Raw genomic sequence first — 22,253 nt, 5'->3', positions numbered from 1 at the left:
ACTGCATGCAATAATTGCTGGGGTTCTGTATGTTCCTAATTCTGTGGCATTATTCATAAAGCATATAAATTACTTACCACAGCTAAATGCCTATATCAACTAACACTATATTTACAGCGTACTTGTAACAGTCAGTTTGTTTTCATTCCCCAAACCGAGGAGTTTTCTCAGAAACGTGACAATTTTGGACTCCTTTACGAATTCAATGTTGTATGTACTCGAAATGGGGTGAATAATCCCTCCTTTATTGCCTATCACATTATTCTGTTCTTTTATAAAGTTATGTATTTCTCCATTTGATGTTTTTACAATTGTACTGATATCTCTTATAATGGATATGGTAGGTGCAATTTTTTGGTGATTTCTCAACAGAAATTGTAGTATACGGTATAGCATATTGTCATTAGTCTGCGGTTTGTTAAAGAATGGAATGGAACGACGTTGTCTTTGGTGTTCCGTTTTGGTTTCAGAGTTTTTGATGATTTTATTATTTTTTATCTGTTCGGATCTTTTCTTATTTTGTTTTAGAAATATTTTACCTATCGTCTGTGATGGTTCTTGTAATTTTTCAGTGAGTTGTCTATGCTTTAAAAGTGTTGTTTCTATGATGGATTCTTGTCTGTTTCTCTCTAGATTATTTTTGTCTAGTATTTCGTTATTTTTACGTGGTGACTCTTTGACATTTCTTGCAATAGTTTCATCGTTTCTGTTCTCTGAAGTGTTCGAAGTATTGTCTTGCAGATAAAACACTAAAAAGCTTTTCAGTTTAATGGCTGTATTACCTGAAAAGGTAATCGGTGCTAAGTGCTATACATTTTTATATGTGTGTATATGATAAACTGTGCAACTACTAATATACAACGTGTCAATGAAATCCGAAATAATACTTAAATGCTTTAGAGGTACATTATGTACTGTCTCTGAGACTTATCTGTGGAACTGAAAACCTAATAGTTTTTGAGTACACCACTGCTGTAGTTTTTAGTGTAAGAAATCAGATACAGCCCTAACATCACATGCAAAATTAAACTCAAGTTACTACTCTCACTTTAATTAGTGTCGCGTAGCGTAGGTGCTATGCGCGTGTCGGTCTTTTATCTTCAAAAGGGTTGTCATAAAACACTTTAAAGTGAATTAATTTGTATCAAAAAATAAATATGTTTCTTTGATTTCATATTTTTACAGGTTGATTATGAAATAAAGTTTCGTTATTCGGTTACATGTTGTATAGTCTTCCTTATTAATAAATTTGGCATGTAACGCAATCATAGAAATCTTAGTAACAAGACACTAGATATGTTGTGTACGCGTAATTTTGTCGCCGCGAACGAGACTCTGAGCACTCGAATTTTAACAAAACATTTCTTAAAGTTAGCATTATCGTAATTTGGCACAACAGGCAATTTTTGCTTACGCTCTAAAACACTTAATGTAGTAGCTAACTACATTTCTGTTTTTTAAACGTCGTTGTAAAAAACAGAAATGTATGCGCGTGCGCACACGCGTAATGGAGCGCTGCAAACTGTCGTCCGGCGAAAAGTGGTTTCTATACTCTCTTTTTTCAATATGCATGTAACTATGGGCTATGCCTGAAATAAAGATTTTTATTATTATACTTAAAGTGCTAATGGTTATTTCTAGTGTCTTGTTATTAATATTTCCATGGACGCAATAGTTAAGCAGTGGTTTCTCAAAATTCAATAGACAGCACCTTTCCAATGCCAGTGTGCTAAATATTTGTTCACTCGCAATCGAAGAGTCGATAATTCCATGCATTTTGTTTAACAAACGTTCTGTCAAAAGCCCGAGCTAAAGAGTTGTTGGTAAATTTGAGCTTTAATACAATACCAATAAGATGCATTTTACTACGATGTTCAAGTATTGTAATATTTATTATTAATTAGCTTCTTCCCGCGACTTCGTCTGCGTGGACTTCAGAATTGGGTGTAAGGCTTACGCCGTTAACAATATTTAATCCTACCACGGAAACTATTTGAGAGATCGGTATAGAAAGTACATGTCCTCTTCCATAGCATAGGTGACATGCATACCAAATTTCAAAGCTGTCTGCACGCGGCTTAGTTCGTAATCAATTTTTAATTTTCCCTCGGGAACTACTTAAGGAATCGGAATAAAAGGTAGCCTATGTTCTTTTCCGTGTCAAAGGCTACATGCACGCCAAATTTCATCCAAATCCGTTCAGCCGTTTTTGCGTGATTGAGTAACAAACATCCACGTTTTCTCATTTACGATAATAGTAGGATTATTTAGTACGAAATTAAACTTAAACTAATATTTTTTACATTGTTTTTTTTGTTTCATTTTTATTTGTTTAATATTAATTTATTTTATTCTTACTATTTTTTTTTAAATAAATTAAATCTTTTTAACCGGACTAACTTCAATTTTGTGTATACCTGTAAGTGTAGTTGTACTCGGTCTATAAACTATCCCTAATTACTTACTAATATTATAAATGTCAATGTTAGTTTGTTTGTTACGCTTTCATGCAAAAACTACCTAACCGATCCTCATGAAACTTTGTACACATATTCTTGGAAGTGTCAGAGGTAATATAAGACACTTTTTATCCCGACATTAAGCTCGGTTCCTTTGGGAGAGGGGATGAAAGTTTTTGACGATTTTACACCATAACTCCGACAAATTATAACTGATTTAAATAATTATTTTTGTACTATAGAGGTTATAATATGTGTTTAATTTTGCCCAGTTTGTGTCTGGAGATAGAGGACAGAACTCCTCAGCGGACAGCAGCAAATCCCTCATTTAAGGCTTAGCGATACTGAATACTTTATAAGATACTTTTTTAGATCTACAACTAAGTTTAATGCCCCATCGAAAAACAAAATCAAACGCAGACGAAGTCGCGGGCAACAGCTAGTAATCTATAATTATCTACTTCTGAATTAATGAAGTATTTGCATACTCGAAAACGACTCTTCGATTGCTAGCGAGAAATCTTGTACTAAGGCTACAGAGCCTGCAGAATGTTAAATACAAAGATAGGCCACGTCCACCACACCGTATCGACCCAGTGACCTACTCTCGATCGACTCCGAAGCCCATGTGGGTGGTGGGCCCCCTTGCGCAGAACCCTCGCGCGTACTCCTTAAACGAGGGGCAACGCGACGCGACGAACGACTTGGGGTGCAGCACCGACTCGCTGTAGTACATGTAGGAGCGCCAGTGGCTGCAGAAAACTGTAGGGGTAGGGGGGAATGTTAGTTTGGTTAGTAGACGATATTAGTGGGATAACATCCTAGACGATCGACATCTGACAATGTATGGCGGCCATGTTGAAATACGCCATCTTTGGCTTATCCTAGGTTGTAGATGTAATTACATCTAAATAATTAATAAATAAATATACTACGACAATGCACACATCGCCATCTAGCCCCAAAGTAAGCGTAGCTGGTTTTATGGGTACTAAGATGACTGTTGAATATTTTTATGAATAATATACATAAATACTTATAATATACAGATAAACACACCCAGACTTTGAAAAACACACACAAACATTTTCCAGTTGTGGGAATCGAACCCACCGCCTTGGACTCGGAAAGCAGGGTCGCAGCCCACTGCGCCACTCGGCCGTCAAAATCCCCGTCAATCTGACAGTGTATGGCGGCCATATTTGGTTAATTACATCTGACAATGTATGAGTGCCATTTCTAAATCCGCGATTTTTGGGTTAACCTAGGTTAATTTATTAGTACATCTGACAATGTATGGCGGCCATTTTGTAATCCGCCATCTTGAGTTTCAATATTTTATATTCGCTTTCATTAACAGCCCTGTAACTTTAATAATGTATGTAATAATAAAGAAGAGGGTTTTAAGTCAAACTTAAACTCGTATTTTGTTATTTTTTATATATTATATTTTAATTTACATGACGGCAATTTTGAAATTTGCCATCTTGATTTTTTAGGACTCCGTGTCACTTGCGCGATTAAAGAATAGCTTTATAGAAACTATCATGTTATTCGCAGGCCCGTATATTGTGCGAAAGAGATAGCATAACATAAGTTGATAAGTTGCCTTTTGAAAATATATTATTTAATGGCGTGGGTGGTATAGAAATGCAGACTCTAAACTCATTAAAATTTCAACTCTCGACCCATTACGGTTCATAGAATACAGCCCGCATACAGACACACGGACGGACGGAGACTTTGTGTTAGAATTGCAACACCTCAGGTAAGCACTTGTACCCGAAGTACTTAACGTAATTATTGTGTAAAATATAAATAGTTTTAACGAACATGAAGGATACGGCGTGAATCCGAGCGAGAGGCACTTATGTTTACGTATAACTTTGTCCTTGTCGCGCTTAATTAACTTGACTCAGACAAACACATAAACAATCACAAGTCTTGTTCGCACATGCCTGTTACGTAGTGTTGGTAGTAGTCATATGTAATTTAAAAAAAAAAGCTGTAATTACATACATTTGTTGAGCACCAGCTGCTGGGGTATGACCACCTCCAGCTCGCAGCCCGGCTGGGGGCTGATCCCACCGTTGGGATAGAAGTCCACGTGGCCCACTTGCTGCTTGAAACCTGGGGAGTCACATTTCATCGTCACCATCTTTATTAAGCCGTTTCCTGCCCACTAAAGGGCGCGGGTCTTCTCCCACTGTGAGAAGGGCCCAGGCTGCAGTTAGCCTCGTTGGCACACCACATTTTACCCAGCCTATTAATATCTCAGCTGGATTTCTCTTCTGAAATGCAACCATTTAATTACTCGCCTCAAGCGTTAACTCATTTTTTTTTCTCTCTTCAAAATAAGTAACAAATATTTTCCAACATAATTATCCATCCTCTTAGAATCCTCGTTTATGGTGAGGATGGCGGACTCGCAAGTGTATATCCTTATGAAATTCATCTTAATGTAAATCATTTAGACAATCTTAATCGAACAGTGGCATTTTTTTTGCAATGTTAGCTAAAAAATGTCTTTTACATTTCCTTAAAAATATATGTTTTTTTTTCATTTATACATTGCAAAGCGGGTGGGAGATCTTCAAATATTTTGGGTAATATGTATTTATAATTCCTTGTAAAAATGTGTCTTTGGATTTATGTGTGTATACTCACCGAATATCCCAGCGTCCGTGTGAATGGCGTCGACAAACTCTGCGTCGGACGGGTCAAGGCGCTGCGACAGAGACAGCTTGTCGAACAGGGGCAAGGCCGGGTCCAAGCCCGTTATCCGAGAGACGAGACCTGAGGGGATTTTTTCATAAAAATTGAGATATCCGGCTCGAAGGACCAATTTATGTAGGGGATCAAATGGCCTATTACGATCTTTCAGAGCAGTATTCTGTAGTAGTCTTAAATAAAAGGATTGTATTTCTAAAACAAAATTTAAAGTATATGAAAATAAAACTCTTTTAAGCGGTGGTGGTATAGGCATTAACCGAAATTTAATTAATTGTAAAATTATTTAAACTTTTTATTTATATTAGACTGTTGTTTATCGACCGCTGATACACGATTCCAATAGCAGACTTGGGGCCTCAGGTCGGGTTTAGGTGTTAAATGTTAAGTCACGAGCATCATCCTCACCATGTCAACCAATGGTCGCCCACTGCTGGACATAGGTCTTTTGTAGGGAGTTTCACAATACACGATCCCGCTCCGCTTGCCTCCAGCGGCTCCCAGCGACTCGCCTGATGTCATCTGTCCACCTCGTTGGGGGCCGACCTACGCTGCGTTTACCGGTGCGGGGTCGCCATACCAGCACCTTAAGACCCCAACGTCCATCGGTTCTCCGAGCTATGTGCCCCGCCCATTGCCACTTCAGCTTCGCGACTCGCTGAGCTATGTCGGTAACTCTAGTTCTTCTACGGATCTCCGCATTTCTGATTCGATCACTTAGTAAAGCTCTCTCCATCACCCGCTGAGTGATTCTGAGCCTTCTTATGAGGCCCATAGTTAGCGACCACAAGAGCCGATAACTTTAATAAATGTATTAGCAGTTTTTTATAGTAGTTATTGGCGGGCCAAAAATATATGATGTTAATTTGTACTTTAAACATACCAAAAACGGAACTGCTTGGCGGAAATAAGCACACTTCCCCGGAGGAGTTCTGTTACAAAAAGCTTCTACTACTGAGATATAACCAACCTGATTGTATCGATCCACCGGCGACCCCCGCTGCCTGGGCGCCCAGGCTGTGGCCCACCAGATGCGTCTTTGACAGTTTCAGACCTCTTGAAAACAACAAATTACAAACTAATCAATAAAGTTAATTCATCTTCGATCTAAATTCTAGATCGGCACATGTATTCAATACATCTATAAAGGTAAACAAAAACCTAATCAATGCCAGTAAATATGACCTTGCAAAATCAGTGAAAGCCTGGTCATCAGGTCTTAGCTACAACGATACTGAAGATATACTAAAGATTATGGTGTAAACATTAACACAGTTTACATTTTACACATTTGTACAACGTCCTTTCAACGCATTCATCTTTATTCTACAGTTGTTTAATTTTTATTTAATTTTCTTATTTTTTAGCTTTTAAATTGTTATTATGTGTAAATTTCATAAAACTTAAATAAATCAGCACCCTTTGTAACAACTGAAAGGACCTACCCTCTGTAACACGGGTTTTCCGTCCGCAGAGGTTAGGGCATTCATTATTGTATCAATTATTTTTAGCCTGAATAAATTGTTATCATCGCGCTGGTATCGTACGAGTTGTTTAAGAAAATGTAACGGATAACGGGCAGCAGTGTTTTTTGTGCTACTACTACAATTTATTGCTTACGGCCCGTCTCGGATGGCTATGTTCCACAGTCAGTGTCCCTGATGTCAGTGACGATGGAGATCAGTTGCAGAAGCCCGTTTCGGATGGCCATTTCGCACAGCCATAAATTTACGTTGGTAACAGATGCCTCAATATTGCAGTCTTTGTAGGGCTAGCACTGGCAGGTGACCAAAATTATAATCCCTGATTAATCCTGACAGGGGACATAATCAATCAATCTGTTATAGCGCGGGAACGTGGAATAGGACAAGTTTACCCCCGTTTATTATTACACATTTTATTTGGATATTATATCCACTTGTGCGCCAGTGCTCTTTTATCCTGTCTACGGAAAGATAATTGTCTGCTAGCAGAAGCTACATTGCGAAAGTCAGAGCTGGCTAGACATCGTAAATACATATCTGAGAGCAAGTAGACTCAAATTGGATACTCAAGACCAAGTTAGGCCAGGTTAGATTATGCCAAAAAGTGGAACCATCTAGGTAACTTTCTGTCGAAGAAGAATAAATATAGGTACACATTAAATCAGTCTCTAACACTTATAAAAAATTGGTTGTCTGTAAAGTCGGCTTACTGACGATAGTTGAACGTGACAACGTCGCAAGAAAATACTGATGGAATGGTTGCATTTTTCAAAAGAAAATTTTAATTTTATTTGTCTGATAGATATTATCGTTGCTAATAAACAATTGACACCACATTAACTTTTCACTGCACTTCATCCTTGCCGAAAACATGTAAATGTATTATTGTATAGAAGCTGTCCACGCGGACGCATCGCTCACTCAAGTAGGAGAGAGACAGATGTCGAACGTGGAGGCCGACTGTGCCTCTTTGTCGCTCGTTCCGCGCTCTCGCTTGCACTTCAAGCCTTGAATGGAACGCCTCAGAGCGAGGTAACGCCGCATACGTCATGTTTTTTCGTGCGTGCAGCCAGCTCCATCGAATTATAAGACGTTGTAACGTCAAAAAATCGTTGGCAACATTGGGTGAAAGATATTCGTGGTTAATCAACATTTCTTAAAAATAGTTCAACGGGTACATACCACGATAAGAGATGTCAAGTTAGATGTCACAGGCAGAATCTGATTCTTTTCGTCGGTATTTCACGGACTGTTTGACACTACACGTCACTTTTAAATTGAGAGGCTGTACAATTCTTGGTTTGCTTAATTCTACGACTAGATTCCACACATTTGCTAATTTAAAACCGTCCTCACGATTGAATTTTTTTTGCTACCGAATTTCAATCGCTTCACGAACTAGTCTTGGAACTTAGTGACGGTCGATGGAGATAACTTTAGGGTTGTGTAGCTCTATCCAGAGCTGGGTGCCCCCATGTAGAATATGCTGATGCTGTAACACCCAACTTGGCATCTCGCACCTCCGCAGTCCCGTCGCCACCACGATCCATGCAACTGGGTCGAGATATCGACAAATCCGATGTTTTTATCGTTGTACTCGTATGTATCCGCTGAACTGTTTTTGAGAAATTATGTCGTATTACCTGGAAACCAAGTAGTCTATGAACTGCGCGGCGATCCTCCCAATGTACCACGTGTTCTCGGCCGCCTTGAAGTACCACGGCCCGGCCTCCAGGCGCTGGGCGTCCACCACTATCACGTTTGTGTCCCCCCGGTGCGTATACGCTGGAATTTATAACACCATTCACTCTAAGAATCACAGTAATTCTATGGAGTGGGTAAATAATTAAACTTTTGATAAATTTTAAATTCATATATTTCAAATAAGCACTTTTGAAACTTCAAGTCTGTCTGTGTGTAGTGACTCTACCAACGGTTCGGAAGGCAGATTCTACCGAGAAGAAGCCGGCAAGAAACTCAGCAGTTGCTCTTTTCCAACAGCAACAATTTACATTTTACATTTTAAAATTCATTTTTCTATCTTGTGAGAGATGCAAGCGGAGCCGGATGCTTCCAAGCAACCTTACAATTGATGAATTTCTTAATGACAATTAAGAAATTCATCAATTGTATAATAACCTCGCTGTAATAAATGTGTTTTAACACATTATACTATAAAAGCGTATACTCAATCCCACAAATGACTTCTACACGTTCCGCAGACGATATGCAGATGTCAGTAATCTATGACCATTTCTTGTAAGTCGACTGTTTATATCCACTTTTTGTTTATAAAGACAAAGATGTGCAAAGATGTTGTCTTACAAATAAACGACAACATCGGGGGGGAAAGTGCGATAAGTGGGAGATGTTTCGAGGTTATTATGAGTGTTGGTGGACTTTTGGACTAATCATTGTTTAGCCCAAACGCCCCCGAGACTTGGTCTTGGCGTCAGAAAAAGGGGCCCTCGTCTTCGCCGGCGAAGATGAAGTGTATCTCAAATGCACTCGTATTTATAACAAAATATCCACCGGCAATATGTAATGAACATTGTGAGATGAGAATAAATATAATTTAAATTATTTTTTATCAAAATTTTAATTATTTAGCCACATTATAAAATTACTGGAACATTAGGCTATATCTGGGAAACAAAAGGTTTCCACGCGATTTGTAAAATTAAAAAATCACTGTCTTGCTTCGTCTGTCTTATAAATGTCTTCTCACCCTCTCTGACGATGAGCGCGCTGCCGTCGTCGGGCGTCTCCATGAAGGCGTGGAAGTATATGACGGTGGGGTCGTGGAAGTCCATGCTCGACGCGAACAGCCTCTCGTCGTCGTCTATCAGCAAACTGTGCGCCACTGACGGATTGTGTCTGAAACGGCACTCCGTACATGTCATCCGCAATTCATAAGGGCCTCATTGACAAACGTGGTGTAACATCCGAATAGCTTCCGAATACAGGGTTTTAATGGGGTTCGCCGCTTACTGGGATCTTTTATAAAGCTTCAAAGACCGCTACCTATTTAAACAACTGTTATGCAAAGTGCATTAAGATTTTCAACCTGTCACCGCAAAGTATACAACGGCCGATGGCGCAGTTATCAGCGACCCTGCTTTCTGAGTCCAAGGCCGTGGGTTCGATTCACAGTACTACAAAATGTTTGTGTCATTCGCATGAATGTATTTCAGTGTCTGGATGTTTATATGTATATTCTAAGTATTTGTGTATATTATTCATAAAAATATTCATCAGTCATCTTAGTACCCATAACACAAGCTACGCTTATTTTGGGGCTAGATGGCGATGTGTGTATTGATCGTAGTAAATTTATTTATTTATTTTAACACTGAGAAGATTCGAACCAGCTTTGTAGAAATGGCTCTTAAGAAAATCATTTTTTGCACTTAATTAATTTTTAGTGCAAAAAATATTTGTCTAGATATATATACACCTAATTACCTAAACTGACAATATACTTAATATTATGCTTTTAATTTACCTCAATATTTGGACGTCGATAACCAAAAATTCGAAAAAAATTGCGTGAAACACAAAATGATAACATCCAGTGGCGTGCACAGGGTTTTTGACTAGAAATCCTTCGCGTTTATGAATTATACAAAAATTTTAGGGTAGGCAGAGCTTTTGTGCACGTATGAAGTGCACTGATAACATCTATATATAAGTGTTTAGTACCTACCTTTTTTTTCCAAATAAAGAATTTGAATTTCGAATTTCACAAACGTAATATAAAGTTGGAATATGTACAGTGTTTTATAGGTTTCTGCAGACTATTCTGGGCATATTAACAAACGTGGCATAACGTCGAATCGGTAATACAGTGTGTATTGGAATCCGCAGCTTACTAGTGCCCTATTAACAAATGTGGCATAACGTCGGACTATACATACAGTCAGTGGCGTGCACAGGGTTTTTGACCACGGTATGCATAAAGGAGGTGCATGGCATAAAATGGAAATTTTCCCCTCCAATGCGACTTATATAAAATTATTTGGGTATGCAGTGCTTTTGTGCATGTATGGAGTGCACGCCACTGCATACAGTATGTTAATAGGGCCCGCAGCATATAAGGGCCTTGTTAAACATTTGCATTACTTTGCAAGAACCTTAACAACACATTTTTTTCTCTTCTCGTCTTAAATGTATTCTTAGACTGTATACAAATTACAGCTTTATTTCTGCCTCCATTTAAAGCGACACATTTGACATACGTCTAAAGCATCAAATCTCCAGGGCATATATTTTCTCTTTTGGTACACTTACATTAAATAGACGAAAAAGTTTATTAATTTTGTTACAATAAATGTTAGGGTCTTAGGTCGGGGCCCCCTTTAGCAGAGGGCTCCTAGCATTTCGCCCCCTTACCTTACCTTGTGTACAACTGGAAGACGACATCATGGTTGTCCCTGACGAAGGGGCATTTCCCTTTGTTGATCGGCGCTATTTGTAGCAGGGCGTTCTCGAACTGGACCCCGGGCGGCCCTGCAAACAAACATCTGTTGACTACACGTAACCTGACTCTGACCCTAACTCCCAAGACTTCAGGCTGTCGTATATTCAAATGAATAAATTTGGATAGAAGCTCATTTAAATTTAAAAAAAAAAAAACAACCTGAAAGGCTTTATTTCAGCTTATTTATAAGAGACTAGCTGTTGCCCGCGACTTCGGCTGCGTTTGTTTTTGTTTTTTTGAGACACATGGACATTAAATTTAGGTAAAGTTGTACTGACATTTTTAAGTTGTGTTTTCTTATAAAAAAATATCTATTCGCATAAACATTATCTGAAAAGAACTGTCTGACCGGTCTCAGCTCCTGCTATCACTTACAAAAAATAGTAATCGTTATAAGACGAATGGAAATCGCATTGTTAGTTGATTTATATGCTAAAGGTTAACGAAGAACATTTCTAACATTTTAGTCCTTCAAATCTAAAATCTTCAAACTTTTCATCACCTCTCCCAAAGGAACTTAGCTTAATTTCGGAGTAAAACGTATCCTATATTACTTCCATTACCTCCAAGAATATGTTTCCAAAGTTTCATGAGGATCGGTTAAGTAGTTTTTGCGTGAAACGTAACAAACAAACTTACATTCACATTTATAACATCAGTTGGGAAGTAGGGATTAGTAGGGCTAGGAAAAGTCCATTTACTACAACTTGTCCCCCTTCTTATATAGTCCCCTACATTATTAAGTTGACAAGTTATAGCCATTGGATTGTGTATGGTTTCGCGAACTTCTTTTTTGATATATCGAATACTAGCTGTTGCCCGCGACTTCGTCTGCGTTTGATTTTGTTTTTTGATGTGGCATTAAATTCAGTTGTAGTTCTAAAAAAAATTAAAGTATTCAGTATCGCTAAGCCTTGTATTAGAGGTTTGCCGCTGTCCGCTGAGGAGTTCTGTCCTCTATCTCCAGCCAGCTATATAGTACAAAAATAATTATTTAAATCGGTTATAATTTGTCGGAGTTATGGTGTAAAATCGTCAAACACTCATCCCCTCTCCCAAAGGAACCGAGCTTAATATCGGGATAAAAAGTATCCTATATTACTTCTAACACTTCCAAGAATATGTGTACAAAGTTTCATGAGGATCGGTAGAGTAGTTTTTGCGTGAAAGCGTAACAAACAAACTTACATTCACATTTATAACACTCCTCAGCGGACAGCAGCAAACCCCTCATTTAAGGCTTAGCGATAGTGAATACTTTAAATTTTTTAGAACTACTACTAAATTGAATATCACATAAAAATAACTAAATCAAACGCAGACTAATTCGCGGGCAACAGCTAGTAACAATATAATGTAACGTATGTACACCCGGACTGGGCGAATTTTATAGGGGATTGCTTTATGAGGGAGTTTTTTAATATTTTATTTAATTCATTGCCATTTTCAGTGTTCCTAAAAATTCTACAGATGCTTAAATATTTTTGTATACATTGCGTATGGACTTTGCTTGCATATTATATTTGTCTTATAATCTTTTGCGACTGACTGCGTATGCTGCAGAACTAAGTGTGTCCTCTAAATTAATTGTATGTGGGCCACATTGTTTTCCACTTACTACCGTCAAGCGTGACTTTAAAAATGAAGTAGCTTCGCAATACATTTATAATAAGAGTCTTCGTCTTTGTAAGGCAAAATATTACTCTTTATAAATCAAAAGCTGAAATTAACAATCGACTTACCAGAAACGGTCATAAATTAGTGATATCTGCATATCGTCTGCGAAAGGTGCAGAACTCCTTTGTGGGGTTGAGTATACGCTTTTACAACATGATTCCTAAGGAAATTCTTGACCTACCAATGCATACATTTAAAAAATGTGTAAAAACGCATCTAGTACAGCGAGGTTACTATACATTTGATGAATTCCTCAATGACAAGGTAGAATGGAAGCAGCCAGCCTCGCTCTCATCTCCCGCAAGATAGCAATATGATTGTAAATGTTGTTGTTGGAAAAGAGCAACTACTGAGTTTCTTGCCGGCTCTTCTCAGTAGAATCTGCTTTCCGAACCGGTGGTAGAGTCACACAAACATACATACTTGACGTTTCAAAAGTGCTTATAAAGTAGGCCTACTTGAAATAAATGAATTTGAATTTCAATAGGAATCGAACGCAGGTCCTTGCGATCAACGACGAGGCAATTCCAGATAGTTACGTAAGCAGAAATGTTGCGGTTGTTTTTATGTACCCACTTGTGATTGTGGCGACGTTAAGCCATGCGTTTTCCTTATTAGGTTTCTCGTGTTATATAACATGGGAATGTAACCGTGTCTCACAAACATATGAAGTTAATCGATGCATTATACAACGGAGGTTTCTTTTTATTATTTTAAATTTACCTCAATCTATATCCATACTTTTTGAAGGAAGACTTCTTTAGGCGCGACTAGCGAGTAACTCAGATCATTTTCGCTATTTAAAATAATAATTTGGATTGGTCGTAAGTATATGTCATATACTCCACGCTTGACATCTTGACTTAAATGCCCGGCTAAGTTTGTTATGGAATCTTCTTAGACCAGGGCGCGTTTGGAACCCTCGTAGCTTTAGGTTTAAGTTGGCGAACGAAGTTATCACCATCCCCTTACAATTATGTAAACATATATGTATGAACGCTTCAAAAGTGCCTGTGATAGGCCTACATGAATAAAGAAAATTTGAATTGTGAATTTGCCAGCTAGTGGCCAAATACCATAATCAATTAGGATTATTTATTTCCAATATTTTAAAACGGATCAATTGTGAATAGCAAAGTGTATAAAAATTCAACAGGTTTAAAAAAGCATGTTAAATTGCAAAGTTTTTTGAAAATGTCTAAATATACTTGTTTATTTATTACAAAAGTAAATAAACAATAATTACAAAAGTTATAAATTACAAACCTAGGTACGAATGTATGAATGAATACACTTTTATTGTACACCAAAGAAAAAAAGTAGTTACAGAGATGTAAATACATAGCAAGAGAGTACAATTTGGTGTAGGTATTACAAAAGTAATAAATAAAATATTAGTAAATTTTCTGAATTAAAATATCACTTGCTTCAACGGCGAAGGAAAACATCGTGAGGTAACCTGCATGCCTGCGAGAACTATATATTTTTGTCAAAGGTGTGTGAAGTCCACCAATCTGCACTGGGCCAGCGTGGTGGACGGCCTTAACCGTTTCTCATTGTGGGAGGCGACCCGTACCCTGTAGTAAATAAATAAAAAATAAATAAATATACTACGACAATAAACATCGCCATCTAGCCCCAAAGTAAGCGTAGCTTGTGTTATGGGCACGAAGATGACTGATGAATATTTTTATGAATAATATACATAAATACTTAGAATATACATATAAACACCCAGACACTGAAAAAAATTCATGTTCATCGCACAAACATTTTCCAGTAGTGGGAATCGGAACCCGCGGCCTTCGACTCAGAAAGCAGGGTCGCTGCCCACTGCGCCAGTCGGCCGACAGTAGTGTAGTGGGTCGGTAATCAGTGGGATTCCCACCAGGGTATGCATACAGCAGGGAAATTGCATAAAATGGCAAAAATCACCCTCCTAGACGAGCTATAGGTAGCCCATATCGAGACACTAGCGAGTAAGCTCAGCTCAGCTGCTTATGCTGTCAGAAAAATTAGACAGTTAACAGATGTTGAAACTGCTAGGCTTGTTTATTTTGCGTACTTTCATAGTGTAATGTCGTATGGGATCTTGTTATGGGGCAGAGCTGCTGATATAGAAACTATATTTATAATACAGAAAACAGCTGTGCGATCGATATATAAACTTAGATCACGCGAATCCCTTTGTACCAAATTTAAAGAAATAGATATACTTACAGTAGCCTCGCAATATATTTATAATAATATAATCTTTATTAAACAAAACATTAGTAATTATAAACAAAAAGTCGATATAAACAGTCGACTAACTAGAAACGGTCATAAATTAGTGATATCTGCATATCGTCTGAGAAAAGTACAGAAATCCTTTGTGGGGATTGGTATGTGCTTTTATAACATGATACCGAAGGTAATATTAGATCTACCTTTACCTAAGTTTTAACAATATTTTAACAAATCGTGGTTACTACACGATTGATGAATTCCATAACGACAAGGCTGCTTGGAAGCAGGCCACTCCGCTCTCATCTCTCACAAAACAGAAAAATTCTAAAGATTGTTAAACTTTAAAATGATGTTGGAAAAGAGCAATCTGCTGAGTTTCTTGCCGGCTCTTCTCAGTGGAATCTGCCTTCCGAACTGGTGTTAGAGGCCTACTTGAAATAAATGAAGTTTGAATTTTTTTTTTTATATTTCAATTTGAGGGTAAGCAGTGCTTTTGTGCCTGTATGGAGTGCCGGTAATGGGTTGATGGTGAGGATGAATGTTCCCAGTCGGTATACGTCCGTTAGCAAATAACTAATTAATAATCGAAAATGTCCGCTGCCCGTTCGAGCAAGAAGTTGTTATAATTAAGTAACCGAAGTGCAGTGCAGTAATTAGTGCATGGCGTGCTGTTAATATATTACCAAACTGAAATTTCATCGCACTGAAAAATAATCGTGTCATCTGATTGCGAGATCTTGAGTGCGCTCTGTTTACCCCACGGCCTCTGAAAAGGGCTTCCTTCTTTTTGAAGTTATACTTCTTTAGGCGCGCTATGGAAAAATTATGTGAGTAAATTTATACGATGCGCGCGCACACCGTCACAAAAAAATTTGTTGTCTGTAAAGTCGGCTTACTGACGATAGTTGAACGTGACAACGTCGTAAGAAAATACTGATGGAATGGTTGCATTTTTCAAAAGAAAATTTTAATTTTATTTGTCTGATAGATTTTACCGTTGCTATAAACAATTGACAGCACATTCACTTTTCCGAAAACATGTAAATATATTATTGTATAGAAGCTGTCCACGCGGACGCATCGCTCACTCAAGTAGGAGAGAGACAGATGTCGAACGCGGAGGCCGACTGTGCCTCTTAGTCGCTCGTTCCGAGCTCTCGCTTGCACTTCAAGCCTTGAATGGAACGCCTCAGAACGAGGTAACGCCGCATACGTCATGTTTTTTCGTGCGTGCAGCCGGCTCCATCGAATTATAAGACGAAAGAAGAATTATGAGAAGAAATATATGTTGTCACGTCAAAAACCGACACCCTGAAGTTAGCTATAAGGTTTGACAGTGTACACTTTAAATTGTCAAAGTCTGCGGGCTCATTCCGGTGATTTAATTGATTCAACTGTACAAAAATCTCGAATTTTAATGTTGAGTAAGACTTGGTGGTCCGATAATAAGATAACTAGATATTGGTTAGAATAAAACTTTCAAAGTATTAAATACCTTTTTCCTATTGGCGAAAGATGACATTTTTGAAAAGATTTTTATGTTGTACGCGTGTAAAGTCGCATGCAGAACCCAGTGGATATGGATCTTTATCATTGTATCGTACACGTTATATAAGTGATTCTGGGTAATTATTATCAAAGTAAGTTAGTAATTAATGCATAACATTAAGTAATTCGTAGCTGCTATATGATCAAGTATCCGATATCCGTGATGTAATCTTTAACGTTACGTCCAGTTTCCAATCCGGGTTTTGCCCAAGTTGTTAACTGACTTTTCAATGAAGGGCTTGCACTCTCATTTCACCCGAAATATCCCAGCTGTCACACCTCAAAGTCAAAGTCAAAAAATATTTGTTCAAGTAGGCGACCATAGGTGGCACTTTTGACGCCTACATTGCATGAGAATTACACGGTAGTGAGATGATGGCGATAACCATATTCGTAAACTTAAAACTAAAGCTACGAGGGTTCCAAACGCGCCATGGTCAAAGAAGAAGCCCACGACAAACTTAGCCGGGCGTATTAGTCAAGATGTCAAGAAGCGTGGAGTATATGACATATACTTACGACCAATACAAATTATTATTTTAAATAGCGAATGTTATCACCATTTCACATTGTCAATTAGAATAGCAAAAATTCACACCCAAGCTTTTTTATTGCTTACGTAGTCCTTTATACTATTATAGGACTAACGTTTATTTTATTTGATATACGAACGATACACTGTATTATCATTATTAATTTTAGATTACAGTTTATTGTCCGAGTACAGTTATCACTTACAGGTATACACAACATTGAAGTAAGCCCGGTTAAAAATAATTAAATTAAGTCTAAAGCAAAAATAGTAAGAATAAAAGAATAAATTCTAAACAAATGAAAATAATTATTAAAATTTAAAAAAAAAACCACACCAACAACAATTTAAAAATATTACTCTAAGTTTAATTTCTCCTTAAAGCGTCATGAAAAATGTCAATGTCAGGGTTTTTTAAGTTGTTAAAAACATTAGCCATTCGGTTCGATGCAAACTTTAAACTTATGCTATGGAAAAGGACATGTAGTTTTTATACCGATCTCTCAAATAGTTTCCGTCGTAGGATTACAAATGGTTAACGAGCGAAGCTTTAGAAACAGTTCTGAAGTCGACGCAGACGAAGTCGCGGGTAGAAGCTAGTATGTAGCTGGTATACTTGACCCGAAATATTCTTCAGTTGTCACGCCTCCTATCCCCGCGGTTTGGTACGAGGTGACTAAGGGAATGTAACGGAAAGCGGGCAGCAGCGACTCTGTCCTGTTACTAGCAGTCTGTCTGTTTGTTGTGACTCTACCACCGGATTCTACCGAGAAGAAGCCGGCAAGAAAATCAGCAGTTGCTCTTTTCCAACATCAACAATTTACATTTTACATTTTAAAATTCATTTTTCTATCTTGTGAGAGATGAAGCCGGATGCTTCCAAGCAACCTTGTCATTAAGAAATTCATCAATTGTATAATGACCTCGATGTAATAAATGTGTTTTAACACATTCTTTAAACTTATGCATTGGTAGGTCCAAAATTACTTTAGGAATCATATTATAAAAGCGTATACTCAATCCCACAAATGACTTCTGCACCTTTCGCAGACGATATGCAGATGACACTAATTTATGACCATTTCTTGTAAGTCGACTGTTTATATCAATTTTATGTTTATAAAAACTAATATGTTGTCTTACAAATACTGTATTATTATAAATATATTGTTAAACTACAGTAGGTAAATAACTATTTCTTTAAATATCTCACGGAGTGATTCGCGTGATTTAAGTTCTTAGGTTACACAAACAATATGATATTAGTGGAATACAATGAAAGTACTTACGTATTAGCGAAAGGAAACAGGCCAGTGGTACCGTCGCTGCTTGCATTGTCACTATTTAGGTATATTATCTTACAAATTTAAAAAAAAAACGAGCTAAATCAAAAACCTTTTGGATATATATGGTTCTGCTTTTGCGTTTTACCATTAAAAAAAAAACTATATTTTATTATAAACTACTACTATAGGCTGTTTAATGCAAATATTTCTTGTATCATAGGACATTTAATCAAACCAAAATTAAAAATTGCTATTTTAAATGAAACCTTTTTGTAGAAAAAAAAAGTTCTGTCGCGTTCAGATTCGGCGCGCTTATGTCACGGAGCGCGCGCTTTAGCGTAAAACTTTGTAATGGCGGACGACGCGACCGTGCCGTTTTCCCGCCACTTTTCTTCGGGTGGGAATGTTCGGTTACGTAGTTAATTCTGAAGGAATTTAGAATAATGGGCTAGGATTTTCTCCACGCTTTTTGAAGTTATACTTCTTTTGGCGCGTTAGGGTAAATTATGGGAGTAAATATTTACGATGCGCGCGCACACAGTCACAAAAAACCGACACCCTGAAGTTAGCTGTAGGGTTTAACAGTGTACACTTTGAATTGTCAAAGTCTACGGGTTTGCTTTTCCTGGATAAAAAGAATCCATGAGCCATTCCATGTTGGATGGTACGCATGCATTCGATCGTTGTCCCATATGCCTTGCGACGTACTGTGAAAAGTTATGTCCTTTATCTCCGACAATATTTATCAGATCTTCATTTAAATTAGACAATACATGCATAATAGTTTACCCTTTCAAATAATAAAAGAATTATTAAAATCGTTTCAAATTTCATCCCATGTCCCGGAGGAAACTTACTGTTTATCGGGATAAAAAGTAACCTATATGTTGACCCGGAATATTAGCTACAACTATACCAAATTTTATTTAAATAAGTTCAATAGTTTTCACGTGATGCCCGGACTGACAGACAAAAATTCAATAAAAATCTGTTTCGGACGCAGTATCGATTATAAAGCATCACCCGGTCAAATTTTTCAAAATATATTAAATGTACAGAAATCGTCCAGTTACAGTTTTATTATAAGCATAGTTTATGAATTCAAGATAGCAAAATAACTAGGTCCAAGAAAAGACTTATATACTTACTTATTTCATCCCTTAAGGTGTGAACAGCGGTCAAGACCATTTTAAAAGGGTCAGCGACGGAGGTTTTACGTGGACGAATATAGTATATATTTATTTATTTAAATTGGTCCTAACTTTTCAACTTCGTCTATTAACTAACTAACTGTTGATCAACAGCACTAAAATTACCCTGCTTTCCCTAAATATAGCTTCAGAATTTGATGTCTTGAGCTTCTAACTCATATGGCTAGAGCCAAGCTAGGAAACTATGAAGAACCTATATACCTATGCATATAAATGACACAGCGTGCCTGGCTGTATTAACTCACAGATTCCTGGTGCGCTGTGTTACGCAACGTTTTTCGTGAACTCTTGCGTGCTCTCAAGGCGCTGTGCGTGTGACGCAACGATCATCTTATCTCTCGCGTGCTCTCGCAGGGCGCCGAGCGTGTTTGCGCCGTTCTTGCGTTAACTCTAGCATGCTCTCGCAGGGCGCTGTGCGGGCGCGTGGAGGCGCTGATCTCGTCGCTCCCGCCGCCCTACCAGCTACGGCGGCCGCGCCTGGCGCGCGCTCTCAGCATGGAGGCTCGTACGCCGGCGCGCGCGCCTTCCTTCAGCGTGTGCTGGGCCGTCACCGCGCCCGTGAGTATCTAGTCCCTTTACCGGCTCTTGCGTGCTCTTGCAGTGCACTGGGAGTACTCTAGCCTAGCCAAGTGTGTTTCCAGATCAACCTCGCTAAGCAAGCGAGTGTGTGATACGCACAAATGCACAAGCAAGTACGCTCGCGTAAGTCTTAATATAAATAAATAATAAAATAAATATACTACGACAATACACACATCGCCATCTAGTCCCAAAGTAAGCGTAGCTTGTGTTATGGGTACTAAGATAATTGATTATTATTTTTATGAATAATATACATAAATACTTATAATATACATATAAAAACCCAGACTCTGAAAAATATTCATGCTCATCACACAAACATTTTCAAGTAGCGGTAATCGAATCCACGGCCTTGGGCTCAGAAAGCAGGGTCGCTGCAAACTGTGCCAATCGGCCGTAATACGGGCGTATATTGGGATAACTCGCAGCGACCGATTGCACGTGTGCGATGTACGTGCAATTGATTGCTGCGACTGAATGCCTGTGAATGGGGATCTTAAATCAGGCAGTTTCGGAGGTACAATCGCTAAGATGTTAAGATGCCGTTTAAAAAAATGCTGTGATGAATAAAAAATCGAAAGCAAAGTTCTGCATTGTTATTGTTGTATAGATATTATACAGGGTTAATTTTTCTGGGCCAAAAAGCTCTCGCCCGTATTGTTCCTATCATTAAAACAAACAACTTTTGTTCCACGACTTTTCAAAATTACGTATTATTTTTTTAATAAAAAAAACAACTTATGTTATCTCTGTAAAGCGTCATTACACTGTGAAACCAAATACATGTGATTGGACAACGTTGCGTAGCCGGGTCAATGACCGCGCCATAGAGTCGTGATTCGCGCGCGGTTGCCGACGTTACACTACAGAGTAGTAACAAGTCAAAGTAATCAATGGAAAATATTTAATATCTAATATGTCACAAACCATTAAGCTAAAAAAAAAGTCGTAGAACAAATTATCAAAATTAAGCTTAATTTGCTATACTCCGCGAAAAGCAGGAGAATCTGCGTGGTGTAATTTATAATTTCTTCAATCCTTATACTCCACACCTAACAGATCTTCGCCAATGTACCCTCTACGCACGTTTCGCTCCGAAACCGGAGCATCCTCAGGAGATGTCTACTTTACAATGAATAATTGTGTTTACAATGAATAAGTGTGTTCACAATTATTCATTGTAAACGTGCGTAGAGTAGTGTTGCCCAAATGCAAGAACAAGACGAGACTTAGCCAGTCTTGGTCTTGGTCTTGCGCCAATACACCTGGTCTTGGTCTTGGTCTTGGTCTTGCGCTCCCAGTCTTGGTCTTGGTCTTGGTCTTGCAGCAAGAGTCTTGCAAGTCTTGCAATTACCTATTAGTCTATTACTATTTATTAAAGTTTACTTTAAATCTTAGAAAAACGTATTAGAATTGGAACATTGTGAGCTTGAATTAACATAGCCATAGTAAAGATCAAGCAGATTAATAAATAACTGAAGATTTGATAAGAAATTCGAAAAATCAACTGACCTATATGTCGTTTTCCATGGAAGTAACTGTTTCTTAATAAACATTTATGATTTATAAGCTTACATTTGCTAAAACATGTAAAAAAACAAATTAATTACAATAACTTGACTGTATTTTAAAGAACAATACTTATCTGTCTAGAAAGAGATTGAACCCTCAACTTATAAGAAATTTAATAAAAGAGTTTTACGATTTATCATTTATTTGAATAAAGCTGAAGAGTTCGTTTGTATGTTTGATGACAGAAGTTTTAAAATAAATAAATAAATCCTGAACGTCACTATACCTCCAAAGTTACTATTCCTCGTGGACGAAGTCGCGGGCACAGCTAGTAAATACTTACTCTCATCATCTCTCTCAGAGATATTCGAACACTTTTTTGCTATTTTTTCTTGTAAAAACTTAAGAAATATAATGACTAAATGTACAATAATAGTACCTAAGTAGGTAATTAGTTTAAAACCATATAAGTAATCAATATTATAATTACTTACTAGAATGAATTATTATGACATCTACTACC

General features: G+C 37.8%; 2 protein-coding genes across 4 annotated transcripts in view; one reads left to right on the top strand and one right to left on the bottom strand.

The window, feature by feature from the left end:
• Positions 1–22,253, top strand: part of LOC120635119 (double-stranded RNA-specific editase Adar) — a 69,653-nt gene that overhangs the window by 43,302 nt on the left and 4,098 nt on the right. For all 3 annotated transcript variants that reach the window (XM_039906042.1, XM_039906041.1, XM_039906044.1), the window contains one exon: positions 20,044–20,194. In XM_039906042.1, coding sequence (XP_039761976.1) covers positions 20,044–20,194 — 151 coding nt within the window. The remainder of the gene's footprint in view (positions 1–20,043; positions 20,195–22,253) is intronic.
• On the bottom strand, positions 716–18,532 carry LOC120635120 (pancreatic lipase-related protein 2-like). The gene is made up of 9 exons (XM_039906045.1): positions 18,429–18,532; positions 11,071–11,182; positions 9,402–9,550; positions 8,317–8,458; positions 6,160–6,245; positions 5,127–5,255; positions 4,479–4,589; positions 3,065–3,221; positions 716–782 (listed from the first exon to the last, which is right to left on the bottom strand). The coding sequence occupies exons 1-9, from the start codon at positions 18,472–18,474 to the stop codon at positions 779–781; spliced, it is 936 nt and encodes a 311-aa protein (XP_039761979.1). The 5' UTR covers positions 18,475–18,532; the 3' UTR covers positions 716–778.

Source organism: Pararge aegeria, chromosome 26 (genome assembly GCF_905163445.1).
Source record: "Pararge aegeria chromosome 26, ilParAegt1.1, whole genome shotgun sequence".
Taxonomy (NCBI): domain Eukaryota; kingdom Metazoa; phylum Arthropoda; class Insecta; order Lepidoptera; family Nymphalidae; genus Pararge; species Pararge aegeria.
The sequence above is the reverse complement of the archived record's forward strand: the minus strand, read 5'-3'. Positions and strand labels throughout refer to the sequence as shown.